General features: G+C 40.0%; 1 protein-coding gene across 2 annotated transcripts in view; it reads right to left on the reverse strand.

Moving 5' to 3' along the window:
- Positions 1-5,340: 5,340 nt before the first annotated feature.
- STX12 (syntaxin 12) overlaps positions 5,341-25,913 on the reverse strand; it is a 36,117-nt gene continuing 15,544 nt past the window's right edge. For both annotated transcript variants that reach the window (XM_045898326.3, XM_054513040.2), the window contains exons 3-9: positions 24,432-24,531; positions 19,359-19,496; positions 15,811-15,854; positions 13,788-13,893; positions 9,663-9,735; positions 8,867-8,949; positions 5,341-7,326 (exon numbers count right to left, since the gene is read on the reverse strand). In XM_045898326.3, the coding sequence (XP_045754282.1) occupies positions 7,234-7,326; positions 8,867-8,949; positions 9,663-9,735; positions 13,788-13,893; positions 15,811-15,854; positions 19,359-19,496; positions 24,432-24,531 (637 nt within the window). In that variant the 3' untranslated portion in view covers positions 5,341-7,233. The remainder of the gene's footprint in view (positions 7,327-8,866; positions 8,950-9,662; positions 9,736-13,787; positions 13,894-15,810; positions 15,855-19,358; positions 19,497-24,431; positions 24,532-25,913) is intronic.

Raw genomic sequence — 25,913 nt, forward strand, 5'->3', positions numbered from 1 at the left:
CTTAGCCATGTTTCTTGTTTCCAGCACAGCTGATATTCACACTGGCTTCTGATGTAATGGTACCTTACATTTACCTAGGCCTTATAAAGCAAAATGCTCTTTGTTTGGGCGCCAGTGATGTCAGTATAGATCAGCAAACTGAAGGCAGCAGTCCCTGAAATGAAAAGACTGATGGGCCAGCTGCCTTGGGAGTCTGGTATCTCAACTAAGTAATTTCTTAGACTTTGAGACCCCCTTAGAATGGAACCCAAAGACATGAGGAGCATATTGATGTCAGAAAACTTTCTTAAAACCTCTTTGCTTTATGAGTAATCAAATGGAGACACAAAAAATGTGTGTTTGTGAATAGATACTACAAACCAGAGGCTTCATTTAGCAGGGTGGTGAATGAAAAGTTCACAAGGTCCTGACCAAAGAAAAGATGGGCAGAAATTGCCACTACTCCAGATTTTGAGAGAATGCTTCATGAAAGAGGAGGTGAGCAAAAACACAGTGTAGAGTGTCTCCAGGTGTGGTTTTAAGTCTGAGTGCTTGAGATCAAATCCTGGCTCCATCATTCCTAAACTGTGTGCCCATGGGCAGGCTACTTACTGTGCTTCAGTTTCCTAATCCATAAAAAGGAAACAAGAAATATTCAAAAAATTTTACATTTAGCATAGTAAATTATTGGTAGTAAGGGTTCAAATGTTATTCCACAAATGACCATGCACGTGTAGAGCACTTCCTCTAGCTTTAAATTCCTGTATTAGACTGCCGTTCCTGGCCTCAGCTTCTTCAGTTGTAAAGTAATGGGGCTAGTCTAGACAAGTGTCTCACAGACAGAAATGTTGTGGACCAGGGGGAAAAAAAGTAATATAGGGATGTCAACTTTTATTTTGTCAACTAAGGAGATTTAAAAATGAAGACTTCCCAATGACATCACCACCTATTCATTTTTATAATCTTGAAATATCCTTTTTAAAAAGTTGGGGGGCGCCTGGGTGGCTCAGTCGTTAAGCGTCTGCCTTCGGCTCAGGTCATGATCCCAGGGTCCTGGGATCGAGCCCCGCATCGGGCTCCCTGCTCGGCCAGGAGCCTGCTTCTCCCTCTCCCACTCCCCCTGCTTGTGTTCCCTCTCTAGCTGTCTCTCTCTCTGTCAAATAAATAAAATAAAATCTTTAAAAAAAAAAAAAAAAGTTGGAAGGTCATTATCTCACACTCAAAGATGGTACTTTAAAAAGCCCACTATAGGGGCGCCTGGGTAGCTCAGTCAGCTAAGGGTCTGCCTTCAGCTCAGGTCATGATCCCGGAGTCCAGGGATCAAGCCCTGCATTGGGCTCCCTGCTCAGCAAGGAGCCTGCTTCTCCCTCTCCCTCTGCAGCTTCCCCCTACTTGTGTTCTCTCACTCACTCTCAAATAAATAAAAAAATCTTAAATAAAAATAAAAAGCCCACTACATCATTTTTCTCATTTCTTCATGGACTGGTAAAAACTTGGTCCATAATTAGAGTCCAACATTAAAAAAGCCTATTATTTCAAGTTTATCCCTTAAAAATTAAGTGCTACAGGGACGCCTGGGTGGCTGTCAGTTAAGCGTCTGCCTTCGGCTCAGGTCATGATCCCAGGGTTCTGGGATCGAGTCCCGCATCGGGCTCCCTGCTCTGCGGGGAGCCTGCTTCTCCCTCTGCCTCTGTCTCTCTCTCTCTCTCTGTCTCTCATGAATAAATAAATAAAATCTTTAAAAAAAAAAATTAGGGCGCCTGGGTGGCTCAGTTGGTTAAGCGACTGCCTTCGGCTCAGGTCATGATCCTGGAGTCCCAGGATCGAGTCCCGCATCGGGCTCCCTGCTCGGCAGGGAGTCTGCTTCGTCCTCTGACCCTATCCCCTCTCATGTGTTCTCTCTCTCTCATTCTCTCTCTCTCAAATAAATAAATAAAATCTTTAAAAAAAAATTAAGTGCTACATTGTCAATCAAATTGCATTTTGGATAAGTATTAAAATGAACTACTCAAATGGCCTAAAAGTAGGATCAGGGGTTGGGTATCAAAACCTTTCACACTGGGGCACCTGGGTGGCTCAGTCGTTAAGCATCTGCCTTCGGCTCAGGTCATGATCCTAGGGTCCTGGGATCAAGCCCTACATCGGGCTCCCTGCTCGGCAGGAGGCCTGCTTCTCCCTCTCCCACCCCCTCTGCTTGTGTTCCCTCTCTCGCTGTGTCTCTTTCTGTCAAATAAATAAAAATAAAATCTTAAAAACAAAAAACAAAAAACCTTTCACACTATATCCTGGTTAAATGGAGAGTCTAAAGTAGTTATATTTCATAGCACTGAAAAACAATACTGAAAAATCCTGTGAAACTTAGGGATACACTTAACATGTTTAGAAAAGCAGGGAGAAGCAGGCGATTCCTAGCCCTAGGAAATAGGGTAGACTGAAATCTGAGTTGGGTTCTGGTCTGCATTTAAAAAGTCCACTATAGGGCTTCATTCCCGTGACTAAGGATAACCTCTCAATAGGAAGGGGAAAAAAAAAAAAAAGAATGGAGTTGTTTGGGTTTTTTAGAAGATTTTATTTTTAAGTAATCTCTACACCCAACATGGGGCTCGAACTCATGACCCTGACACCAAGAATCACACACTCTGGGGTGCCTGGCTCAGTCGTTAAGTGTCTGCCTTCAGCTCAGGTCATGATCCCAGGATCCTGAAATAGAGCCCCGGGTTGGGCTCCCTGCTCAGTGGGAAGCCTGCTTCTCCCTCTCCCACTCCCCCTGCTTGTGTTCCCTCTCTCGCTGTGTCTCTCTGTCAAATAAATAAATAAAATCTTAAAAAAAAAAAATCACACACTCCACCGACTGAGCCAGCCAGGCACCCCTAAAAAAGAATGGAGTATTAAGAAGAACAAAAAGAACAAAGCTGGAAATATCACACTCCTGGACTTCCAACTATACTACAAAGCTATAGTAATCAAAACAGTATGTTACTGGCACAAAAAGACACATGGATCAATGTAACAGAATAGAGAGCCCCAAGATAAACGAACTCTCATATGGTCAATTAATCTGACAAAAGAGACAAGAATATGTAACAGGGGAAAAGACAGTCTCTTCAATAAATGGTGTAGGCAAAACTGGACAGCTACATGCAAAAGAATGAAACTGAACCACTCTTTTAAATTATATACTAACTCAAAGTGGTTAAAGACTTAAATATAAGACCTGACAGGCAGTAAGCTTTTTGACATTGACCCTAGCAATAGTTTTTTGGATCTGTCTCCTCAGGCAAGGACAACAAAAGCAAAAATAAACAAATGGCACTATATCAAACTAAAAAGCTTTTGTTCAGTGAAGGAAACCATCAATAAAATGAAAAGGCAACCTACTGAATGAGAGAAGATATTTGCTAATGATATATCCAATAAGGGGTTAACATCCAAAATACTTAAAGAACTCATGTAACTCAATATAAAAAAAAATTGGCACAGGACCTGAGTAGACATTCTTCAAAGAAGATATACAGATGGTCAATAGACACATGGAAAGATACTCATCATCAGGGAAATACAAAGCAAAACCACAATGAGGTAACCTCTCACCTGTCAGAATGGCTAGTATCAAAAAGACAAGAAATAACAAGTGTTGGCGAGAATGTGTAGAAAAGAGAAATCTTGTACACTGTTGGTGGAATGTAAATTGGTATAGCCTCTATGGAAAACAGTATGGACGTTCCTTGAAAAATTAAAAATAGAAAAAAATAGGGCGCCTGGGTGGCTCAGTTGGTTAAGCGACTGCCTTCGGCTCAGGTCATGATCCTGGAGTCCCTGGATTGAGTCCCGCATCGGGCTCCCTGCTCGGCGGGGAGTCTGCTTCTCCCTCTGACCCTCCCCCGTCTCATGTGCTCTCTCTCATTCTCTCTCTCTCAAATAAATAAATAAAATCTTAAAAAAATAAATAAATAAATAAATAAAAATTAGAACTAGCACATGATCCAGCAATTCCACTTCTGGATATTTATCTGAAGAAAATGGAAACACTAATTCAAAACGACATATGCACCCCTATGTTCACTGCATTATTTACAATAGCCAAGGCATGGAAGTAACCCAAGTGTCCACTGATAGGTGGAAGGATAAAGAAAATGGGATTATATATATACATATATATAATGGAATATTTCTCAGCCATAAAAAAGAACAAAATCTTGCTATTTGTGACAACATAGACAGACCTAGAGGGTATTATGCTAGATAAAATAGGTCAGAGAAAGACAAATACCATTTGATTTCACTTATATGGAATCTAGAAAACAAAACAAATGAACAAAGAAAACAAAAAAGAAACAGACTCATATATACAGGAGACAAACTGCTGGTTACCAGAGTGGGGAGGGGTTGGGGGCAGGCAGAATAGGTGAAGGAGATTAAGAGGTACAAACTCCCAGTTATAAAATAACTCATGGGGATATAATATACAGCATAGGTAATATTGTCAATAATGTAAAAACTCTGGTGACAGACGGTAACAAGACTTTCGTGGTGACCATTTCACATTGTATATAGATATCAAATCACTATGTTATATACCTGAAACTATAGAATATTGTATGTCAATTATACATCAATTAAAAAAGTGAATGGAGGTGGGTTAGGGTGTTTTACGTTGCACTGATGCAATGGTAATTCCAATTTGATATTGTTGCCCAATGGCATAAGACAGTGTGTATCACCACTCCTTAGCAGATGAGACAGGACAAAACCAGCCCTGGGAGCATCAGTCTAGCAGCTACAAGTTCTTGTTCTGGAACATCCCCAGAGGAAGGGCCCAGAATGACATTTCTACTTTACCTTGTATAGTACTATAGTTTTAATTCACTTCAGAGAATGGTAGATCTGCTTATTACTTCTAGAACATTCCATAAAGGAAGGAAAAAGGGGAAGAGGAAAGGAAAGGAATACCGAAGCAAACAGAATGTTTATGCTCAGACCAAACCCCTGTGATCCTTATAATCAGAAAATGTTATAGCTAGAAGAGAGCTACTGAGAAAACTTGGGGCCCATAGGTTAAATGACTTATCCAAATACCTATGGCAAGTTAATGGCAGAGCCAAGATTCTTCAGCCTTCTGTGCTCCAGTCTAGTTTTTGACCTCCAAACTAATGGTTCTCAACCATGGTTACACATGAGAATTACCTAGAGCTTTTAAATGCCCAGGCTATACTCCAAACTAACTGAATTAAATCTTGTGGCAGGGGCACTGAGGTATCAGTATTTTTTTAGCTTCTAATGTGAAGCCATGGTTAAGAACCACTGTCCTAGATCATGGTGCCCCCTTCCCCCCAAAGACAAACAAATCAGAGATAAGGAGGATTCTGTGAACAGGTTTATTAAGATCATCTAGCAGAACCTCTTGGCAACTACCATAAACTCCAGGCCCTTCGAATTCTAAGCCAAGGTCAGATTGGCTACCCACGACCACTATTATCACCACCACTGGATTACACAGTATTATAGAACACAACTATGATAGCTTCATTTAACCCAAATTGAAATAGTTTTTCACAATCAGGCATTTTTTTGTCTTAAATGTTACAAATGATGTACCCAAGTCCAGCTGATTGTAGAACCAAGGAATGAGCCCTGAAGCTGCTGCTTGGGCCACCTGTGACACCCCAGGAGCTCCATCCTGTTTTTCAAGGAAAGGGCAGCATCGGCCCTTATTCCACCCCCAAACCAATCATCACCTAACCTCTAGTCTTCTTGCCTGTCTCAATTTTTCTCAGGACAGCACTTTACCTAATAGCTACCACATGTTAACTCATGAAAACTTACTACAAAAGCTTTTTTAAAATGTTTATTTGTATTAAGGAGTGGAATGGTGCAAGAGTACAAAGAAACTTAGGCATTTGGGCCCTTGTTTCCCTACTATTCACATTAGTTTGGTAAAAAGGAGATTAAGTAACATTAAAGGGAGTGGAAGAAATGAATATAAATATATCCAGGGTAGCCCAGTCCTCTAATTCACTAAAGGATGAACTGAAATTGTTGGCCCAATTCACACTTATGTGAGAGTCTACAGAAATTTTATTCCCTTTAACTGCTCTAGACCTGTGTGAAAAAGGGAAATGGACAACATTTCTATTACAAGACAGCAATCTTTTATTGAAACTTTTTTTTTGTCTAAAACTATGCATGGAGATTAATCTCTTGTTCATAAATTAGGATAAGTCTAACATCACTATTCCAAACCGGCAGTATTTACAAAAATGAACCCTTTCTTTGCTTTATCACCAGGTTCACAGAACTAAATTTTAAACCAACTTCAGTCTAGCTTTTAAAATCTTCCTGCCATCAAATGCCCAGCAGCCCTTATGGGGGAAGGGGCAGCCTTTTGACAGCAATATTCATCATTCACCAGGAATGTAGAACCACAAGTGAACAACAACAAAAAGTTTAAATCATTCCAAACAATTCCTATTTGCTTTCCAAAAGCATGCTTTGTCTAATTCTCCCTTTCTATACAGACAGGGGGAGAGGGACCCCAGAGAGCATAATAATGTTAATCTCTTAAAAAAGTGAACAAGACGGTTTAGTGTGTGTGCAGATGAACTGCCATGGATGACACTAGCAGATGATAAAGTAAACTTTAAACCCCGTTAACAGGTACTTTGACAATTGGCCAGCTCAAATAAATACTTTTAATCGGGATCAAATGTGCAATTTTTACTTTCCAGTTAAATATATTGCCAAAATCTTTCAAAGCAGATAGAGAATAGGCTTCTTGGAAATTCAAATTGAAACGTTAAATAATAAAAAGTACCAGCTTATTATATAGTTTCTGACAAATGTGCTGGCTGTCAGAAAGTAATTCTACCTCAGTTGCTAGTAAAAAGGTGAATCTAGTATACACATAAAATGACAATATTACAAGACTGTAGTGTCACCTGTCAAAACAAGAATATCTAGAATGGAATTTTCAGTAAACACTTGGAGATGAAGGGCAATCAGAATACAAGAGAAAGCAAAATCCACATAAATTAATTCCTAATTTGAGAAATCAATAGAATGTATGCATAAATTGATAAATACTGTCTCCATAGATCACTAATTCCAAAGGACTAGTTAGTAGTTATTTTCTAACTAAATTATTATAGGACATTCTGGTGTATGCTCTCTTCTTGTGATCAGTTTGTTCTGGAAAGACTCCACTAAGCAGGTGCCCTTGAAAACAGCTCAGCAGAAGGCGGCTCTGAGGCAATCACTTCATTTATAAATTTGCCAGATAATAAATACCAAGATGACAATAATCACGGACAGGACAAGCACCAGGATACAGATCTTCTTGCGAGATTTTTTCTGAGGAGAAAAATATATAAAGAACACACTCATGAGACAAGTAAAAATTTTAATATCTAAGACTCCAAGAGTGTTTCATAAATCTGCCTCCTTGTAATCCCAGCATTAACTCTATCTGTGCATGGCTATGCAGAGACCCTCCCAAAATCTCAACAGTTATCAGCGCAAGGCAGTAGTGCAAATTCTTTTTTTTTTTTTTATTTTTTAAAAGATTTTATTTATTTATTTGAGAGAGAGAGAATGAGAGACAGAGAGCATGAGAGGGAAGAGGGCAGAGGGAGAAGCAGAACCCCCGCCGAGCAGGGAGCCCGATGTGGGACTCGATCCCGGGACTCCAGGATCATGACCTGAGCCGAAGGCAGTCGCTTAACCAACTGAGCCACCCGGGCGCCCCCCAGTAGTGCAAATTCTAATTCCAGATCCCCTAATACATTTCTGCAAAGGGATTGTTTATACCTATGCTGCTAGGCATTATTTGTAATAAAATAAGTTATTTGTGCATGTGTATTTTAATAAAGGTTTTATACCTATTATAAAATTTTTGTTTACTGTAAAAAATATAGACAAGCAGAAAGAAAATAATCATCTACAGATAAAACCACTGACACTCTGATTGTATTTTCTCATGATCTTTTATCTATGCATATTGTTATTTGACAGAATTGGGATCATACTGTATGATGTTTGATGTCTTTCTCACTTAACATTTTAGCACAAAAATGTTATTATAAACTCTTCATAGACATCTCTTTTAACTCCCACATAATATAATATTGAGTGGATGTATATAATTTACTTCATAAGTCCTTTACTGTCTAACACTAACATCATCATTCAGTTTTTAAAAGGAAACACTATTATTAAATACAAATTTCCTTAAGAACATTTCCAGGTAAAATACAACTATCTTAGGAACATGGAAAATGACTGAAATGCTGTTTATTAAAAAGCCATACAGCACCAAACGGAGAGGAAATGAAGAGGACCTCAATCACAGTACCTGCACACTTGAGATAAAGACCCAGGTAAAAGTCACAAAACCAGAGTTTCAGCTAATATGTAAAAAAAAAAACACTTCATACAAAGTAGAACGATTAACTCCCATTTATTCATAGAAAAATGATAACCCTCTACTTATTCACAAATAGCAGTTGGAATTGATTTTCTGTCCATCCTCTGTGGCTGCAGTCAACATAAAGTAGGCACAAAGTCCTACTTTGTACCTATTACTATACTAATTGACAAATTTTAGCTGATCAGAATATAAAATTAGCCTTATACCAGATTTAGGTATCATGCCAGCTTCTGGGATTAGCCTTGTAGCTAAGAGCCCTTCTGTATCAGTTTATTCAAGGACTGATGTCTTTTTGTAGATTTCTCCACAGAGGAAAATATTAAAAGTGGACTGCGACTGCAATTACGACCACTGGCCCCCAGCTGAAGCCTAAGCCAAAGCCTGCAGCTGTTCTCAGTGTGTCAGTGAGCTGTGATGGCTCATGAAGTCTGCAATACAGTGACTTTCTTTGGTATGTGCTCTTACCTGATAGTAAGCAGCTCGCTGTAACTGATCAGTGGCTCTCTCTACATGTACCTCTGAGCTTTCCACATTGGCTTCTATGCTGTCTGCAAATAAACAGAAGGGCAGTGGATGTTTTTACCACAATCAGATGTTTCAAGATTGCAAATTAAACACACTCCTGATGTTGTGGGTCCTGGTTTCACCATTCCACCATTCCAACTATCCAGCCATGGAATCAAAAGTTACTAACTGGGTAAGACGATAGCTCTATTCTTCGGAAATAAACACTGAACTATTTTAGTGGCAAAGGGTTGTGAAGTACGCAACTTACCCACGAATGGTTCAGAAAAAATTATGTATACACATGTATATTTAGAGAGAAAGAGAGCAAGTCTAAAGCAAATGGGGGTAGAATGTTAACAAGAGGTAAATCTGGGTAAAGGTTATAAAGGAATTCCTTGTAGTCTTTTTATTTTTGCAACTTTTCTAAACTTGAAATCATTTCCAAATAAAAAACTTTAAAAAAAAGGTTACTAATCCCAAAATGGTTTAAGTTTCTGGAGATAAAAGCTGGGAAGCCAACAGCTATTTCCCTAAACAGCCAAAGACTTAACAAGAGGCAATGGCAAGTGAGCTGAGTAATCACGGAGGTCTCACTTTAGTTTCTACATCTGACAATATAAAAAGGGGGCCAAAAAATGAATTTAATAATTTTTAAATGGCATTCGTAATTTCCTAAGAGATGTCTTACTGACTTCTTCACACACAAGTACTACTATCAACTCACCTTGAGGTTAAAGGTATCAATGATACATACCAATTAGATCACCTTGATCATGGATCATCATGGCCAAATCTTTAAATATTTGATTGACATCCAAAATATCAGCCTAAGGAACATAAAAAATAATTAACATCAAGCAACATGTTAGACAATTCAATTCCTCTACTTAGCTAAAATTTTGGTGTAAACATAACACATGTGTTTCTAAGGCTTATAAATCATGGTTTCTCCATAAACTGAAAATGAAAATAATTAATATCTACTAAATGCCTACTATGTGCCAAGAACTATACCAGGTAGGTAATTAAAGCACAGACTCTTGAAGCCTGACTGTCAGCTAGAGAGAACCCAGTCTTGCTGTGTGAAGTTAATCCTCCATAGTCTTGTGGTACCATCTTAGGTTAAGGACCTCTCTGGGCTGTCCCCTCTAAAATGTGGACAATGACAGTACCCATCTCCTACTAAAGTGCAGAAGCACTAAATAAGTTGATATATTTAAAGTTCTTGGAACTGTGCAATACGCACTTTGTAAGTGTCAGTTATGATTAATCATTACTTAGTTGGTCCTCATGACAACACAATGAGACATGTATTATCCCCATCGTACAGAAGAGAAAAGTGGGGCTCAGAGAGGTTTGATGACTTGTCCCAAGGTCTCAAAGCTAGCAAGTGGCAGAGCTGAGAATTAAAAGTTCATGATGTTTTCATTATGTTACTATGCCTCTTTGATATTTACATTAATCATTCACTCTATGAAGTCAAGTATCTTTGAGGATAATAAGGCTCAGAGAGGTTATATAACTGTCTAGCCACAAAGCTGGTCAGTAAGGAAACTAGGGATTGCAGCCAGAATATCTCTAAAGCCCATGCTCTTTCGATTGCAATACACTGCCTCTCAGAACGCTACAATAAAAAACAATGCTTGAAAGCCACGACTTCCAAATCATAACTTGGCAAGACTAGTTCTTACCAGAACATCAAAACCTTAATTACTTGCTAAGAATCTACTGTAGTAGGGACAGTCTGCTAGTTGCTGTGGATACAAAAAGGCTTACTAGCTAACGGAGGTGGGGGGTGGGATGAGCACACAATAAGATAAATAAGAAAAGTCATTATATAGGAAGTGACTACTAAACGGTTATAGGAAGGTGTGTAGAGGAAGGCTTGCAGAAGCAGCAGGACTTGAGTTGTACCTTTTTTTTTTAAAGCTTTATTATTGGGGCACCTGGGTGGCTCAGTCGTTAAGCGTCTGCCTTCGGCTCAGGTCATGATCCCGGGGTCCTGGGATCGAGCCCCGCATCGGGCTCCCTGCTCCTTGGGAAGCCTGCTTCTCCCTCTCCCTCTCCCACTCCCCCTTCTTGTGTTTCCTCTCTCGCTGTGTGTCTCTCTGTCAAATAAATAAATAAAATCTTTAAAAAAAAAAAGCTTTATTATTTTTTTAAAGATTTTATTTATTTATTTGACAGAGAGACACACAGCGAGAGAGGAAACACAAGCAGAGGGAGAGGGAGAGGCAGAGGGAGAAGCAGGCTTCCCGCTGAGCAGGGAGCCCAATGCGGGGCTCGATCCCAGGACCCCGGGATCATGACCTGAGCCGAAGGCAGACGCTTAACAACTGAGCTACCCAGGCACCCCTTGAGTTGTACCTTAAAGCAAAAGGGAAGCCATATAAACAAAAAGTTAATTGAGTTAAAGAGCAAATAGCCCAGCTTGGTTATAACATGGGTGTGAAACCGTGATTTATAATAAGAAATATATATTTAGTCTTCATCCCATTCCTGGATCAGAGCTCCTAAAACCCTTGAAATTTCCTAAGTTGTAAAAGAGAGAAAATTAGCTTTTGTTACTTATAACACATCCCTTTCAACCACACCTGAGCTTAAAGAACAAGCCCCTCAGGATGGGGGCTGGTTGCCAGGGGAACCAACTGTGTTATCAGAGGGCTGGCTGGAGGCTGAATCAACCACCAAGAGCCAATGATTTAATCAATCATGCCTATATAACGAAGCCTCCATAAAAACCCTAAATGGCAGGACTAAGAGTGCTTCTGGGTTGGTGAACACGGAGGTCTAGGAGAGTGGTGCAGGTGGAGAGGTCATAGAAGCTCCTCACCCCTTCCACATATCTTGCCCTGTATATCTCTTCCATCTGGCCGTTCCTGGGTTGTATCCTTTTATAATAAACCAGTAACCTAGTAAATAAATTGTTTTCCTAAGCTCTGAGCTGCTCTAGCAAACTAATCAAGCCCAATGAGGGGGTCATGGGAACCTCCAACTGATAGCCTGTCAGTAAGCATAGGTAACAACCTAGACTTAGTTGGATTCCCAAGTTGGGGGGAGGGTTGTGGGACTGAGCCCTTAAGCTGTGGGATCTGATGCTAACTCCAGGTACAGTGTCAGCACTGGGTTAAATTGTAAAACACTTAGCTGGTGTCGAAGGATTGCTTGATGTGGAAAAAGCCCACACATTTGGTAGCCAGAAATGTCAGATGTGCAATGTGAGAGTCGAGGAGACACAACCTCTATTCCATTAGAATAGGATAGTAGATGTATATTAGATGTAGGAAATGACTGGATATGAAAATCCAGTCCCAGCTAAGGCACTCGGACTTAATGCTGAATGCAGAACTTGTGAAGCGCCTATTATGTTCCTGACGTCCTCTACCTTACATTCCTTTCCTTAGCTCTGTGTTTCACTCGACTCTCTGCTGTAACAGTATTTCTAACGTTAGAGAACCAAGTCAATGGTTAGTTGCAGTAGGTGAAAAGAGAAAAGATAGGACATCTTTGAAGGCAATGAAATTATCAAACTTGAGGATGAACTGTGACACTGATGGTCTCTAGGGCAGTGGGTCTCCACCCTGAATGCACATTATAATCACCTGGGAAGTTTGAAAAAAAAAAATCTTGTGAATATTTGCCCATTTTTAGCCTAAAAAAAAAAAAAGGAATTTCACATAGTCAAAACTAATAGTTGGCGTGGGAGGGAGAACAGCTGGGCATTTGGGGGAAAAAGTCTTCAAGTGACTCTAAGGTACAGTCAGATCAGAGCCACTGCCACAGATGAAGGTCATGGAGGAGCTCCAAGTTTCTCCTCTCTACAAACCCCCTCCTCCTCATTGCCCACCCCCCGCTCCAGGGATGCAGTCCTCTAGCTGCATGGAGGAGAAAATTACTCAGGTTTAAGAATATACGTGTCATTATGTAAAGTTAAAGTTGGAAAACCAGGTAAGAAAGGCCTCAAGACCATTCCCTCAACCCCCACCTTAAAAACTGTTCCTGTTCAATGAATCATGGAACACTAAATCAAAAACAAATGAAACCTGTTCCTGTTCCTGTTTCTTTGCAGTGAAGTCATATCTACAACTTGGGATTGGACTATGGGATGCGCAAAAATTAAGCAAACTTTTTGGCCTGCCTTTATTCTGAGCTATTCAGACTAAACAAAGGGGCTCTCTTTCTCTTTTTTAAGATTTTATTTATTTGAAAGAGAGTGAGAGCACGAAAAGGGGGGTGGGGTGGGGACAGAGGGCAGAGGGAGAAGCAGACTCCCCGCTGACCAGGGAGCCTGACACAGGGCTCGATCCCAGGACCCCAGGATCATTACCTGATCTGAAGGCAGACGTTTAACCAACTAAGCCACCCAGGTGCCCCAAAAGGGCTCTCTCCAAAGAGGTCTGGGGGCGAAGTTTTTTTTTTTTTTTAAGATTTTATTTATTTATCTGAGAGAGAGAGCATGAGCGCAGGGGAGGGGCAGAGAGAGAGGGAGAAGCAGCTGAGCAGGGAGCCTGATGCAGGCTCAATCCCAGGACCCTGGGATCATGACCTGAACCAAAGCCAGACGTTTAACCACCTGAGCCACCCAGGCACCCTGGTTTGGGGCAAAGTCTTAATGAGCAATAAAGTATTTGTTTGCCTTGCTCTGTTCTTCATGCATATTCTCCCACAGACCATGTAAGATATGGTATTTGAGTCTTCCTGGGCACCACGACCAGTACCACCATAAGAGAAGTTCAAATTCACCATGACTACATTGAGACATAATACGCAAATCACATTAGGACTCATTTCATGCTTTTTCATAATCGCTGAGAGAAAATGCAGGTGGACTGGAGTGCAGATACATGGAGTCAAACAAAAAACACGACCTGGCTCTTACCTCCAGCTGCCGAATTGCTGTTTCTCTCTCTTTAATAAGTTCCAGATCCTGCTCGGTGATGGCCACCTCATCCTCCTGGCTCTGCATCTGGTTCCACTCCTCATGGCTGCAAGGCAACAAGCACACTAGCTGATTCTCCCTCTCTAAGGTGTGCATGAGACACGCACAACATTACTACTAGCGGAGTCTAGCCAAGGACAGGACCGGGCTCCCACGCCTCCAGGGTCGATAACAAAGTCCTTGAGGGCCACATTCTTCATATCTGGAGGCAAAGAGCTGCTTTTACCAAGAAAACAAAGTCTCAGCTTCCCTGGGCAAAACTGAGATGAAGCAGGATTATGAGGGATGGGACTCCTTGCTGTTTTCCAGTTAGAGGTGCACCTACAATCTTGCTAGGGCTTGCTAGACAACGAAAGCAGACAGAGACTTGAAGTCAGTGAAGCACACTGGCCCATCCTCTTCTAGAGCACTCTCAGAGTATAAGCTGTGTTGGTCTCTTGGGTACTAAATGGGTGGAGGAGAGCAGGCTAAGTGACCTGTCAATGCTTCTCCAATTAGTCTAACAGAATCACATCTTCTGGTTTTCAGAACATTCCTTGAGATTATACTTTGGGTTAAATGCCTCTTTTTTAAAAAATATTTGTTAAGGTTTTTTATTTATTCATTTGAGAGAGAAAGTGAGACCACGAGAAGGAGGTGAATTAGAGGGAGAGGGAGAAACAGACTGCCCACTGAGCAGGGAGCCCAACATGGGGCTCGATCCCAGGACCCCGGGATCACAACCTGAGCCAAAGGCAGACACCTAACCACCTGAGCCACCCAGGAGCCAGTGAGTTAAATGCCTCTTAAGAGAAAACTAAAATAAAAAGATAGTGAAATGTTATAACTCTTCTTTTCAGGTACCATATTTAGAAGAAAGGCATACTACATATGATGCTAGACATAAAACACTTCAAAAATTCCAACAGTATGCATAAATCAGACATCATCTCCACAGTATTTAGTTTCACCCCACACTGGAGATACAAAAAGGAGTAAGAGCCCACGAGGCACCCCTCTGAGGCGCTCACAGTATAGTGGGAAGAGAGAGATTCATACCTACGACAGAGCACTTTAAGTTCTAAATTAATAGCACCAACACATTTTTTTTAAAAGATTTTTATTTATTTATTTGACAAAGAGAGACACATCAAGAGAGGGAACATAAGCAGGGGGAGTGGAGGAGGGAGAAGCAGGCTTCCTGCACAGCAGGGAGCCCGAAGCAGGGCTCGATCCCAGGACCCTGGGATCATGACCGGAGCTGAAGGGAGACGCCTAATGACTGAGCCACCCAGGCACCCCACCAACACATTTCTATGGAATTAGTTAATTCGGTCTGGAGAAATTAAGAAAGAAGATGTCTTTCAGATGCAATCTGTTTTGCTTTTTCTTGTACTACTCCTAAAAGAATGAGTTGCCTCCATTTTACAGATGGGTAAACGGAGACCCAAGAACTTTGAAAAAATTACATCTGAATTAGAGGTAACATCCTAATCTGTAGATTCATGGGTTCGTACTTATTCCTAGCGAGCCAGGCTCTCTCCCCAACACAAACATATCAGAGATTTCTCTGGCTCTTTTATTCACCTTCAAATTGTTTCTTCCCTAATTCAAAGATCTTGGAAAAGCCCAAGGTTTTGACTTTTTTATTTTATTTGGTGGATTATAAGTCACCCACCCCAGGTCTTCCTTTATTTTTCCTTCTTCTCCACACTGATTTTTAAAATTAGAAGCAAAGGGATGCCTGGGTGGCTCAGTCGGTTAAGCATCTGCCTTCAGCTCAGGTCATGATCTCAGGATCCTGGGATCGAGTGCTGCATCAGGCTCCCTGCTTAGTGGGGAGCCTGCTTCTCCCTCTGCCTTCTGCACCCTCTGCTTGTACTCTCTCTGACAAATAAATAAAATCTTAAAAGAAAAAAAATTAGAAGCAGAAAGTATAGAATCCATCTCAACTAGCCAGCAGGTTGTACGGATAATTCCTTACCCATCAAATGAGACGAGCTGCTCCTCTCTTTGCCTCTCCTCCGCCTAGAAAGCAGATGGCATTATTGCTGCTGTTATCCAGAAACATGTCACAGACAGACACACAAAACAATGGCTTCCTTTCGCTACAGTATAAAGCAACATCCCTTGGCTCCAACAGGATCTGTAAGATGACACAGGGCTCTGGCAATCTGTATCAACTAGAAAATGGGTGTGAAGTAGTTGAAAGCAAATCTGGGGTCAGAATGGTAACCTTACTAAATAGGATGGAGGGAACACGGGTTGGAGAGAGCAGTAAACAACAGGGAGGCAGAATAAGGGAAAGAGTTGAAACTTGCAGGGAAACAAATTTTCAAAACATGTAAAGATTTAAAAAAATGGACATTTATGGCATATCAGGCACTAAAGTGGCAGACTCATTTCAAAGATCAGTCTAATGCATGTATTAAAAAAAGTTAAGAAAAAATGTTAAAAGAGCAATCTATTCCCATTAAAAAAGAAGTCTTTCCCTTTTTCTAATAGCAGTAATTAAAAGAACAAGGAAAATGAAGAAAATTTCAAGATTCTACCCACCCAGAGGAACACTGTGAGGTTTTTTATTTTTGTTTTTGTTTTACTTTTTCCCCAAATCAAGAAACAGAAGTTAGTGCCCTCAAGCCTACCTCTATGCCCTTCTCCAATTACAACGCCCCCTCCCTCGCCCTAAAAGTAACTACTATCCTGACTTTACAATGATCATTTTCTTGTATTTTCAATACAGTGATATGTATCCTTATTTAATATCATTTTACCTGCTTCTGAACTTCACATGAACGGAATTATACTGTTTGTATTCTTCCATGCTTTGATTGGATCTCGCCAGATTGTGCCAGATCCATCCCTGATGCTGAATGTAACTGTGGTTCATTTATTTTCTTCACTGTATGATACTACAGTATGCGAATATACCATAATGCATTTACCTATTCTACTACCGATGGACATTCAGATGTGTCCAACTTTTGACTACTACAAATAATGCTGCTATAAACATTCTTATACATACATCCTGACATAAACATTTACAGTTTTCTCTAATATATATCAATAGATGCCATTCATACAAATAAAAGCTCATTGGGGTCCCTAATAATTTTTAAGTGTTAACAGGGTCCTGAGATCAGAAAGTCTGAGAAACTACTGTTCTATTGGGTTGTATCTTTTTCATACTGACTCATGGGAATTCTTTATATGTTCTATATATATTCTGGTTACTAGTTCCTTGTCAATTATACATATAGCAGTATCTTCTCCCTGTTTGTAGTCTGTCTTTTCACGTATTTACCACTTTCTTTGCTCTTCATTCTGTTCTGCTTTTCAGACTTCCCATATGGGATCACCTTCCTTCTGCCTGAAGTTCATTTTCTAGAATATTCTTAAGTAAGGTGTCCTGAGAACAAACTCACTTTTGACGGAAAATGTCTTTAATTCTCATTCTGTATATCTTCTTTCACTGGGTTTAGATTCCTAGGTAGGCAGTTACTGTCCTTTAGAACATTAAAGATAGCCCTCAACTGGCTTCCACTGTTGCTGTTGAGAAGTCAACTGCCAATCCAACTATTGCCTCTCTGAAGGTATTCTATTGTTTCCCTGGCTATTTTTATGATTTTCTCTTTGTCTTTGGTGTTCTGAAGTTTCTCTCTGATGTATTTAGATGAGAGTCTTTTATTTATTCTTTTTGGGATTTGTTGGGCTTCTTGAAACTGCAGATTAGTGTCTCTCTTAAGTTCTAAAACATTACCAGCCATTATCTCTTCAAATATCACCTCTGTTCTATGCTCCACTCTTATTCTGAAACTCCAATTAAAACTAGGTCATATCCTTTCTCTTTATTCTCCATTTCTCATAGTCTTTCTTCCTATTTAACTTCTTAACCCCCGTCCTACATGCTGATACATAATATCATGAGATAGATAATATCTTCTATTTTCTAGTTAAATCATTTATCCATTAAGTTTTTAGTTTCCATATTATATTTTTCAATTCTAGAAAGTATTTTGACCCTTTTCCAAAGTTTTTTGTAGTTTCCTGCTTCCTGCAGATGTTTTCAAGATTTTCTTTAAATACAATAAGGACAGTTGTCATATAATTCTAATACATGAAGTCTCTGTAGGTCCATTTTACCTCATTGTTGTTTCTATTAGTTCTCGTTTAGAGTTATTTGTTTCTTTGTGTACTTGGGTATTTTTAACCCTGTCCTGCTCACAACACTTCAAAAATTGTTTGAGGGTATTCTTTCAGGGCTAGGATAAAGGTGTCTAACCAGAGAGGATTTGTATTTGCTTCTGCCTGGTACCTAGGTACTCTACCAGTCCAGAACTACTTGAAGCTTGAGGCTTTCGGATCATTCATGTAGTAGAAATTTGAGCAGTAAATTTGCCTCAAGGTTCCTCTGTGGTACAAGTTATTGCCTGGATTTCCCCTCTCTCCTGCTGTCCTCCACCACTTGCTCAGTTCAGTGCTAATGAAATCTTTTTGTAGGAAAGAAGGGCTTACTTCTGGTTTACCCATACCTGAAGGATACAACCTTTTGGGGTCCAGTTTAATTGGAGGAGCACCTTCTTTTAGATTTTCCACCTTGTCTGGACTCTGAGCTTTTCTTCCTCCTCATGCCACATAGACATCAAAACTAAAGTTCAAGTTTGCCCTCAGTAATGTACTCCATGCAAAAGCAGTTTCAGTGCTCAGCTTACCTCTCTGTGGGTTCTCATCTTCTCTTAGATTTTGACCTTAATATTTTCATGGCCATTTTATATTTTTGAGAAGTTGGATTGTTAAAATTTAGTATTTGGGGGCGCCTGGGTGGCTCAGATGGTTAAGCATCTGCCTTCGGCTCAGGTCATGATCCCAGTGTCCTGGGATCGAGTCCCACATCGGGCTCCCTGCTCCTTGGGAGCCTGCTTCTCCCTCTGCCTCTCTCTCTCTCTCTGTCTCTCATGAATAAATAAATAAAATCTTTAAAAAAAAAAAATTTAGTATTTGTTAATTTATTTCACAGAGAGGTCTAGTGAAAATAACCTAGCCCTGCTATATTCTAGGATATTGATTCATTGTTTCTTTTCTTAAGTTTTTAATGTAAGACAAATAAAATTTTAAAAAAAATCACACACAATTCTGTCACTTTTTCAAATCTTTGTGCATATTCCTTTCTAGTGTTAGACCACAGGCATACATATTTTTTTAATTTACTTTTATTTAAAAAAATTTTTTTTTTAAGTAGGCTGCTCACCCAACATGGGGCTTGAACTCACAACCCTGAGAGCGAGAATCACATGCTCTACCAACTGAGCCAGCCAGGCGCCCTGCATACGTAATTTTTATATGGATTGTACCAATCTGGCATTTTCACAACAGCTAATGTCTATGTGTATTATTATTGAGGGGGGGCAGGTAACAAACAAAAGCTAATGGTCAAAATGGTCAGAGTTAGGAGGGGGAAAAAAAACCCAACAATGTGGGAAAGAACATCCTGCAATCGCAAGGGTCTTCTTCTTTTGGGAATAAACTCACCGAGAGACGAGATCCAGCTCTTGCTCTGGCAATGCTCTCCTTTTCCTTTTCAGATACCCTTCTCTGAACAGCCTGGAAGTTGTTTAAGGCTGCAGAGAAGTCATTCATGAGGCGTTCTTTCTGAAGTTTTTGCTGGCGCTAAGGAAATAAACAAGGACTTGAAATTTCATACTAACCCTAAATAATCTGGTTTTAATTCCCATTAAAAGCAAAATTATTCCTTCTAAAGATTTCCAACCAGGAAAATTACTATAAAACAGGCTCTTCCTTAAATTAATAAATTTGTTCTTTGCTAACTCAAATCCCTCATTAATGCCACAGACCAAGTCTGAATTCTCCTTCTTTCATTCTGACAAACCTGGGAACTGTGTGTCTTTTACCTTGTAAGGTAATCTCAGAGGGAAATGCAATTGAGAATTTTGGTTCCCTGGAGAATCTAAAAGCAGAACAAATAACTTTAGGCTCAGATTGAACCCCAAAAGAGATTGTTCTATGTTAAAATGTTAAAAATATTCATCTACACTGAGTTCAGAGCTTCCCTGAAAACTACAGAATCATTTTCCTTCATACTGTAGTGAAGTTTAAAATCTTGGAGAACCTGAAAACTATTACAGGCTATCTTTACTAAGCTTACTGATTCTGTCTCAAAAAAACACATACTGAGAGAACCTGTTATGGGCTGAGAATACAGAAGTAAAAACTCATCCCTGACCTCAAACAGCTTACCAACTACTTATAGATAAGGGATATAGACACACAAGTTACAAATCAATATAAATAATTGCTATATCCAATTAGTACTATGGGAGTTTGGAGGCAGGTATAATCATTAAGAACTCAAGTGGCCAAAAAAGCCTAGAGAAAGTGGATACTGAAGGAAGAGAAAGGTCTGAATAAGCAGATGGAAGAAGTAAGGCAATTCCAAGTAGAAAAACAGTGTGAGCAAAGGCATGGCAGTAAAAATTTGAAGAGGCTCTATAAGGAGATAGTTTGACTGGAACCTAAGTTTTTTTCATGAGAATAGCTAAAAGAACTAGAAAGACAGAGAAGGAGCTGACCAGAGCAAGTTTTAAATGCCAAGCTAATGAGTTTGGGTTCCATCCCTAAAGAACAAAGAGCAACAAAGATTTCTGAGCAGGAAACATGATGGATACAAAATGATAATTTAGAAAAAGTAGTCTGTGATGGTGTACAGGGTAGGATGAAAAAAGAAACATGTCAAAAAGACTATTGCAATATTCTAGGTTAAAGGTTAGGAGTACATTGTATCCGTAAAGGGAACACAAAAGACATGAATTTAAGAAACATTATGACTTAATGACTGACTATGGGGCTACAAGGGAGCTAAAGTCAAGAATGACTCAAATTATCACACCTGGGAAAATTATGGTAATATTGAAAGCAAATTTATTTTATTTTTTTTTTAAGATTTTATTTATTTGAGAGAGAGAGAGAGTGAGCACATGAGCAGGGTGGAGGGGCAGAGGGAGAGGGAGAAGCAGGCTTCCCGCTGAGCAGGGAGCCCAACGCGGGACTCGATCCCAGGACCCTGGGATCATGACCTGAGCCAAAGGCAGATGCTTACCCAACTGAGCCACCCAGGCACCCTGAAAGCAAATTTAGATGAGGAACTTTTTCCCTTTTTCTGGGATTTTTTATTTTCACACAAACATTATAACAATAAGAGGGAGAAACCAGGGTGCCTGGGTGGCTCAGTCGTTAAGCGTCTGCCTTCGGCTCAGGTCATGATCCCAGGGTCCTGGGATCGAGTCCCATATCGGGTTCCCTGCTCGGCAGGAAGCCTGCTTCTCCCTCTTCCACTCCCCCTGCTTGTGTTCCTGCTCTCGCTATATCTCTCTCTGTCAAATAAATAAATAAAATCTTTAAAAAAAAAAAAAAGAGGGAAAAACCATCATTCTCTAATCTCACAATCCAAAAACACTATCTTTTTCTTTTTTTTTTTTTTGAGTAGGCTCCATGCTCAATGTGGGGCTTGAACTCACAACCTTGAGATCAAGAGTTGATTGCTCCACCAACTAAGCCAGCGAGGTGCCCCACAAAAATACTATCTTTAAGTATATCATAAACATTTTCCATGTTATCATACTCTTCACAATTATGGTCTTTGTTACATAATATTCTATCAAGTTGATCTAGTAAAATTTATGTAAACATTCCTTCTAGATTCTTCCCAGGTTTTAACTATTATAAATAAAGCTAATGTGAGCCCCACTGTAATTGCTAATATTAATACAGTGCTTACTATGTACCAGTACGGTTATAAGTACTTTAACATAATACTTTAATCTATACAACAACCTATAAGTTAGGTACTATTATAGTCCCTATTTTACAGATCAGAAAACCAAGGCACAAAGAAATTAAGTAATTTGCCTAGGATCACACAGTCAGTAAGTGGAAGGGGTAGAATTTTTTTTTTTTTTTTTAAGATTTTATTTATTTATTTGACAGAGAGAGGCATAGTGAGAGCAGGAACACAAGCAGGGGGAGTGGGAGAGGGAGAAGCAGGCCTCCCGCCAAGCAGGGAGCCCGATGCAGGGCTCGATCCCAGGACCCTGGGATCATGACCTGAGCCGAAGGCAGATGCTTAACGACTGAGCCACCCAGGCGCCCCGGAAGGGGTAGAATTTAAATACAGGAAATCCACTTCCAGACTACAGTTTTTTTTTCTTCCAACCTTTTTGCCTTAGGACAAATTTGCATGAGTGGGAATATTAGGTCAAAAGGCACAAACTTTTTTTAGGATAATCAGTATCATCAATCAGCTTAGTTAAGGGATTTGGGTGAAATGGGAGGAATTCAGTATAAGACAACACATTAAATTTTAGATGAAGGCAGTATATTCAAGAGGAGATATTAGAGTAGGAATTGGCAATATGGGCCTAGTCCTTAGAGGTTAAGGGCTAGAGCCAGGAAAAGATCTGGGGGTCATGTTCATAAAGGTGCCAGGGAACTCATAAAAATAGATAAGCCTCCTGAGGGAGAAAGCAGAGACTAAGAAAATGAGAGGTCAATGGCAGAGCCTTGGGACATGCCTACTTCTAGGAAGACAGAGAGTCAGAGAAGGAGGCTGAAACTCCACCTGGGGAAAGAGAAACGAGGCCAGCAAAGGATACCAGAGTCCGGAGACACACTGAAAGGGGATCATGGAAAGAAGAAAACCGTTTCAGTAGAGATGGGATGGGCTGTTTCAAATGAGACAGAAAAGTGAATAAAAGCTCAAAAAAGCCCACTAGATTTGGCAATGAGAAGATCACTGATGACAGCACATGAATATGAAAAAAGACTGAAAGGAGGATATACGGTCTGATATACAGGACAGGAGCAAAAAGATGGTGGTAAGCTAAGATTGATTAGATGAAGAAAGAATCGAAAGGGCAAACGGTATTCAGCACAACAGGGGAAGGAATCAAGGAATTATGTGTAGATCTATTTCATGTTCTTAATGATCCAATGTAATGGAGGGGAACAATAGCATGGATGATCCAAAAATAACTTCTATCTGATTTTGGAATACATTAAATCCTTCTCTCTCTCTCTCTCTCTCTCTCTCTCTCTCTCTCTCTCTCGGTAGCAGATTTAACTTTCTATTTATTTTTGCTTAGGCTATTAACTCTTAAGTACTTTCAACACTCTGTTTTCATCAAGATCCTTAGACTCTCTTTTTATTACTAAAACCATCCACAAGCATGTATTCCCTAAGTGCCCAGCTGGGAGGAAGGAAGGGGTGATTTTTATTGGAGATACTGGATGGCAAGGGGAACTGGTCTCTAAGTGAAATATCAGCATGAATAACAACAGCACACCCATGGGCGACCAAAGGTGATTACACTAAGATTACTTTTTATCAGAGCTGCTTTGTAGCACAATGACAAAGCATCTAGTCTTGGCTCCTCTCTTTTGTGCAAGGGGGCACCAGAACTCCAAAGACTAAACATCTGCTTCAATAAACAGTTTTGCCAGGTATGGGTTAAACTAACATTTTCAAACTTTTTTTGATGGAGACATGCAGAAATAATGTGACATCTTGACCTAGTTCCATATATACACATATGTATGAAATGAAAGCTTCCTGTAATAATAGTTCCCTTTATTACATGGTATACATTCTGATATTCCTACTCTATTTTTTAAATGATGATTACAGCACACTAAAATTATTTCATGTTACAACTAGGCACAACTCACAGAATGAAAAACAACCCAGAACAGGGAAGTTGTAGGCTTTGTCTTTATAGCCATCAGAGAATAGGACATCATCAGAAAAAAATCAATAATAAAAACCAAAATAAGTCAAGTGCTCCCAGAAATGGTAGAGAAGCTAAAAGAAAAATGGAATCACAGTAGGCTAAGGTAGATGGAGGAGGTTTTTTTTTTTTCCTGGAAGAGAGAGGATTTGAGGTAGACCATGAATGACAAGTAAAACAGGTCAAGCCACAATAAAGGAGGAGGCACACTGACTTCAGGAATGTGTGAAGAAAAGGCCCAGCACATCAAGGGAACAATGAACTCCAGTTAAAAATTGTGTGTTTTTAAAGGATCTCAATGACCACTGAATAAAATAACTTGAAAAGAGAAATCCTTTCCCCTGGGCATTTCTTCAACCTGAAACCTATGAATAACTCATGATGGGACATGAAAGTGACTGCAAAATAGAAAGCAAAAACATTTGATTAAAATTTATAGAAACTGACTACAAAACAAACTAGGACCAAGCCTGCAAACATAAAGCTGCTGGCCAAAACCCAGAGATGCAAACATTGAGAACGTTTACCAGTTAAGTTCATTTTATCAATATGTTAGTATGTTATTATTAATAATAGCAGCAGATACTGATTACTACTAAATGCCAAGCACTTTGCAAGACCCGGTGCATACATTCTTTCTACTGTCACAACAGTCACATAACCCCATTTTACAGATAAGGAAAGTGAGGGTCAGAGAAGGCCTACCTAGCACCAAAGACCAAGTTATTTTTGTTTCACACACTGCCTTCCCATTAAAACAAAGTCCTTTCCTATTAAACAAACACACACACCAGAAAATACCAACCTGTTCTGAAGCAGATAAGGGAAGAGGCAAGGACCCTAATTCCTTCAGTAATTCATTTGTTTCCTTGGCGAGCTGATTTGTAGAGTGCTGTAACTGTTGCCTAAGAGAGAAAAGACACGTTTCAGGATATTCCCACTCCTCGAGAGCTGTTACAGTTAGTACAGTTAGTTCTCAGAGTGCCCCAGTGCAGGGAATGAAAGGGGTACTTGAAGGAATGGGTTCCCAGAGGCCCAGGTTCACACACAAAAAAAAATCCAGAAATACGACTCAGTCAAACCCACCGCAAGGCATCTTCATGTTACTCAGTAGAAAGAACCTACCTCAGTGAAACCTGCTGATCAGGTATTTTAACTCTTTGGGGAGAAAAGAAATGCCTATCAGCAGTTCTGATAGAAATATAAGAGCAACTGCCCCCCACATCTAAACCTAATAGTTTGAACACACCAAGGTCTCACAAAACTCTCCCATCCACTGCCCAGCAGTTCTGCCTAGCTGCTGTCTGTCACAGGCCACTGACTAGAGACGGAATTCAGACACTGGGGGTTGGATGAAATGTGCATTAAAAGCACAGCTTCTACCCTAGGGAACAACTTCCAAAGATCTACTCCCACGTTCTTGCTTAAAGCTGGCACTTTTTCAGCTTTATTCTTGGCTCCCTATCGTCCTTCATGCTCAACTTTCTGGCTCTTCCTTCCAAAACAAAGAAGCCCTGTACTGCATAAAAACATATAAGGAGTATAAGGGGAAGAATATTAAAGAGGGAAGAATATGCATTCTATTAAGTGGGATTGGAAAGTAGTGGAAACATAAAAAGAGCCCCTTTTAGTCATGGTTTCCTCTACTCCGCGGCTATTTCTACAAAGGTTTTGAGGGAGGACAGAGAAACCATACTACTTAATCGTTACCATTTTTTCACTGCACAGGGGCCTCCCAGAGAAAAAACGAGGGAGTCAAAAACAAGAGGCAGTCAAACAGGAGACTGTACCTCCCAGACGTTACTAACACATCCAAAGATTTTTCACATCTCCCTGGAAAAAGTTCAAAGTAGTAAGTCATTCTCTCACTTCACACTGGCTAGGACAGGAAACAAAGAATATCATTCAGTATATTTTAAAGATGAAGAATAGAACTTCAAAAAGCAGAAATGGGGGCGCCTGGGTGGCTCAGTCGTTAAGCATCTGCCTTCAGCTCAGGTCATGATCCCAGGGTCCTGGGATCGAGTCCCACATCAGGCTCCCTGCTCAGCGGGAAGCCTGCTTCTCCCTCTCCCACTCCCCCTGCTTGTATTCCTGCTCTCGCTGTCTCTCTCTGTCAAATAAATAAATAAAAGCTTTAAAAAAATAAAAATTAAAAAAATAAAAGCAGAAATGGGGTCAAAAAGGATGTAATAAAAAGAATCACGAGTTCCTACTACCAGTCCATTCTCCTCTCCCTCAGATGCCCCTCAGATCATTGTGAATACATTTTTCTAATATTTACAGT

This window comes from Mirounga angustirostris, unplaced genomic scaffold (genome assembly GCF_029215605.1).
Source record: "Mirounga angustirostris isolate CCGP_5_RB_7025 unplaced genomic scaffold, mMirAng1.0.hap1 SCAF_4, whole genome shotgun sequence".
Taxonomy (NCBI): domain Eukaryota; kingdom Metazoa; phylum Chordata; class Mammalia; order Carnivora; family Phocidae; genus Mirounga; species Mirounga angustirostris.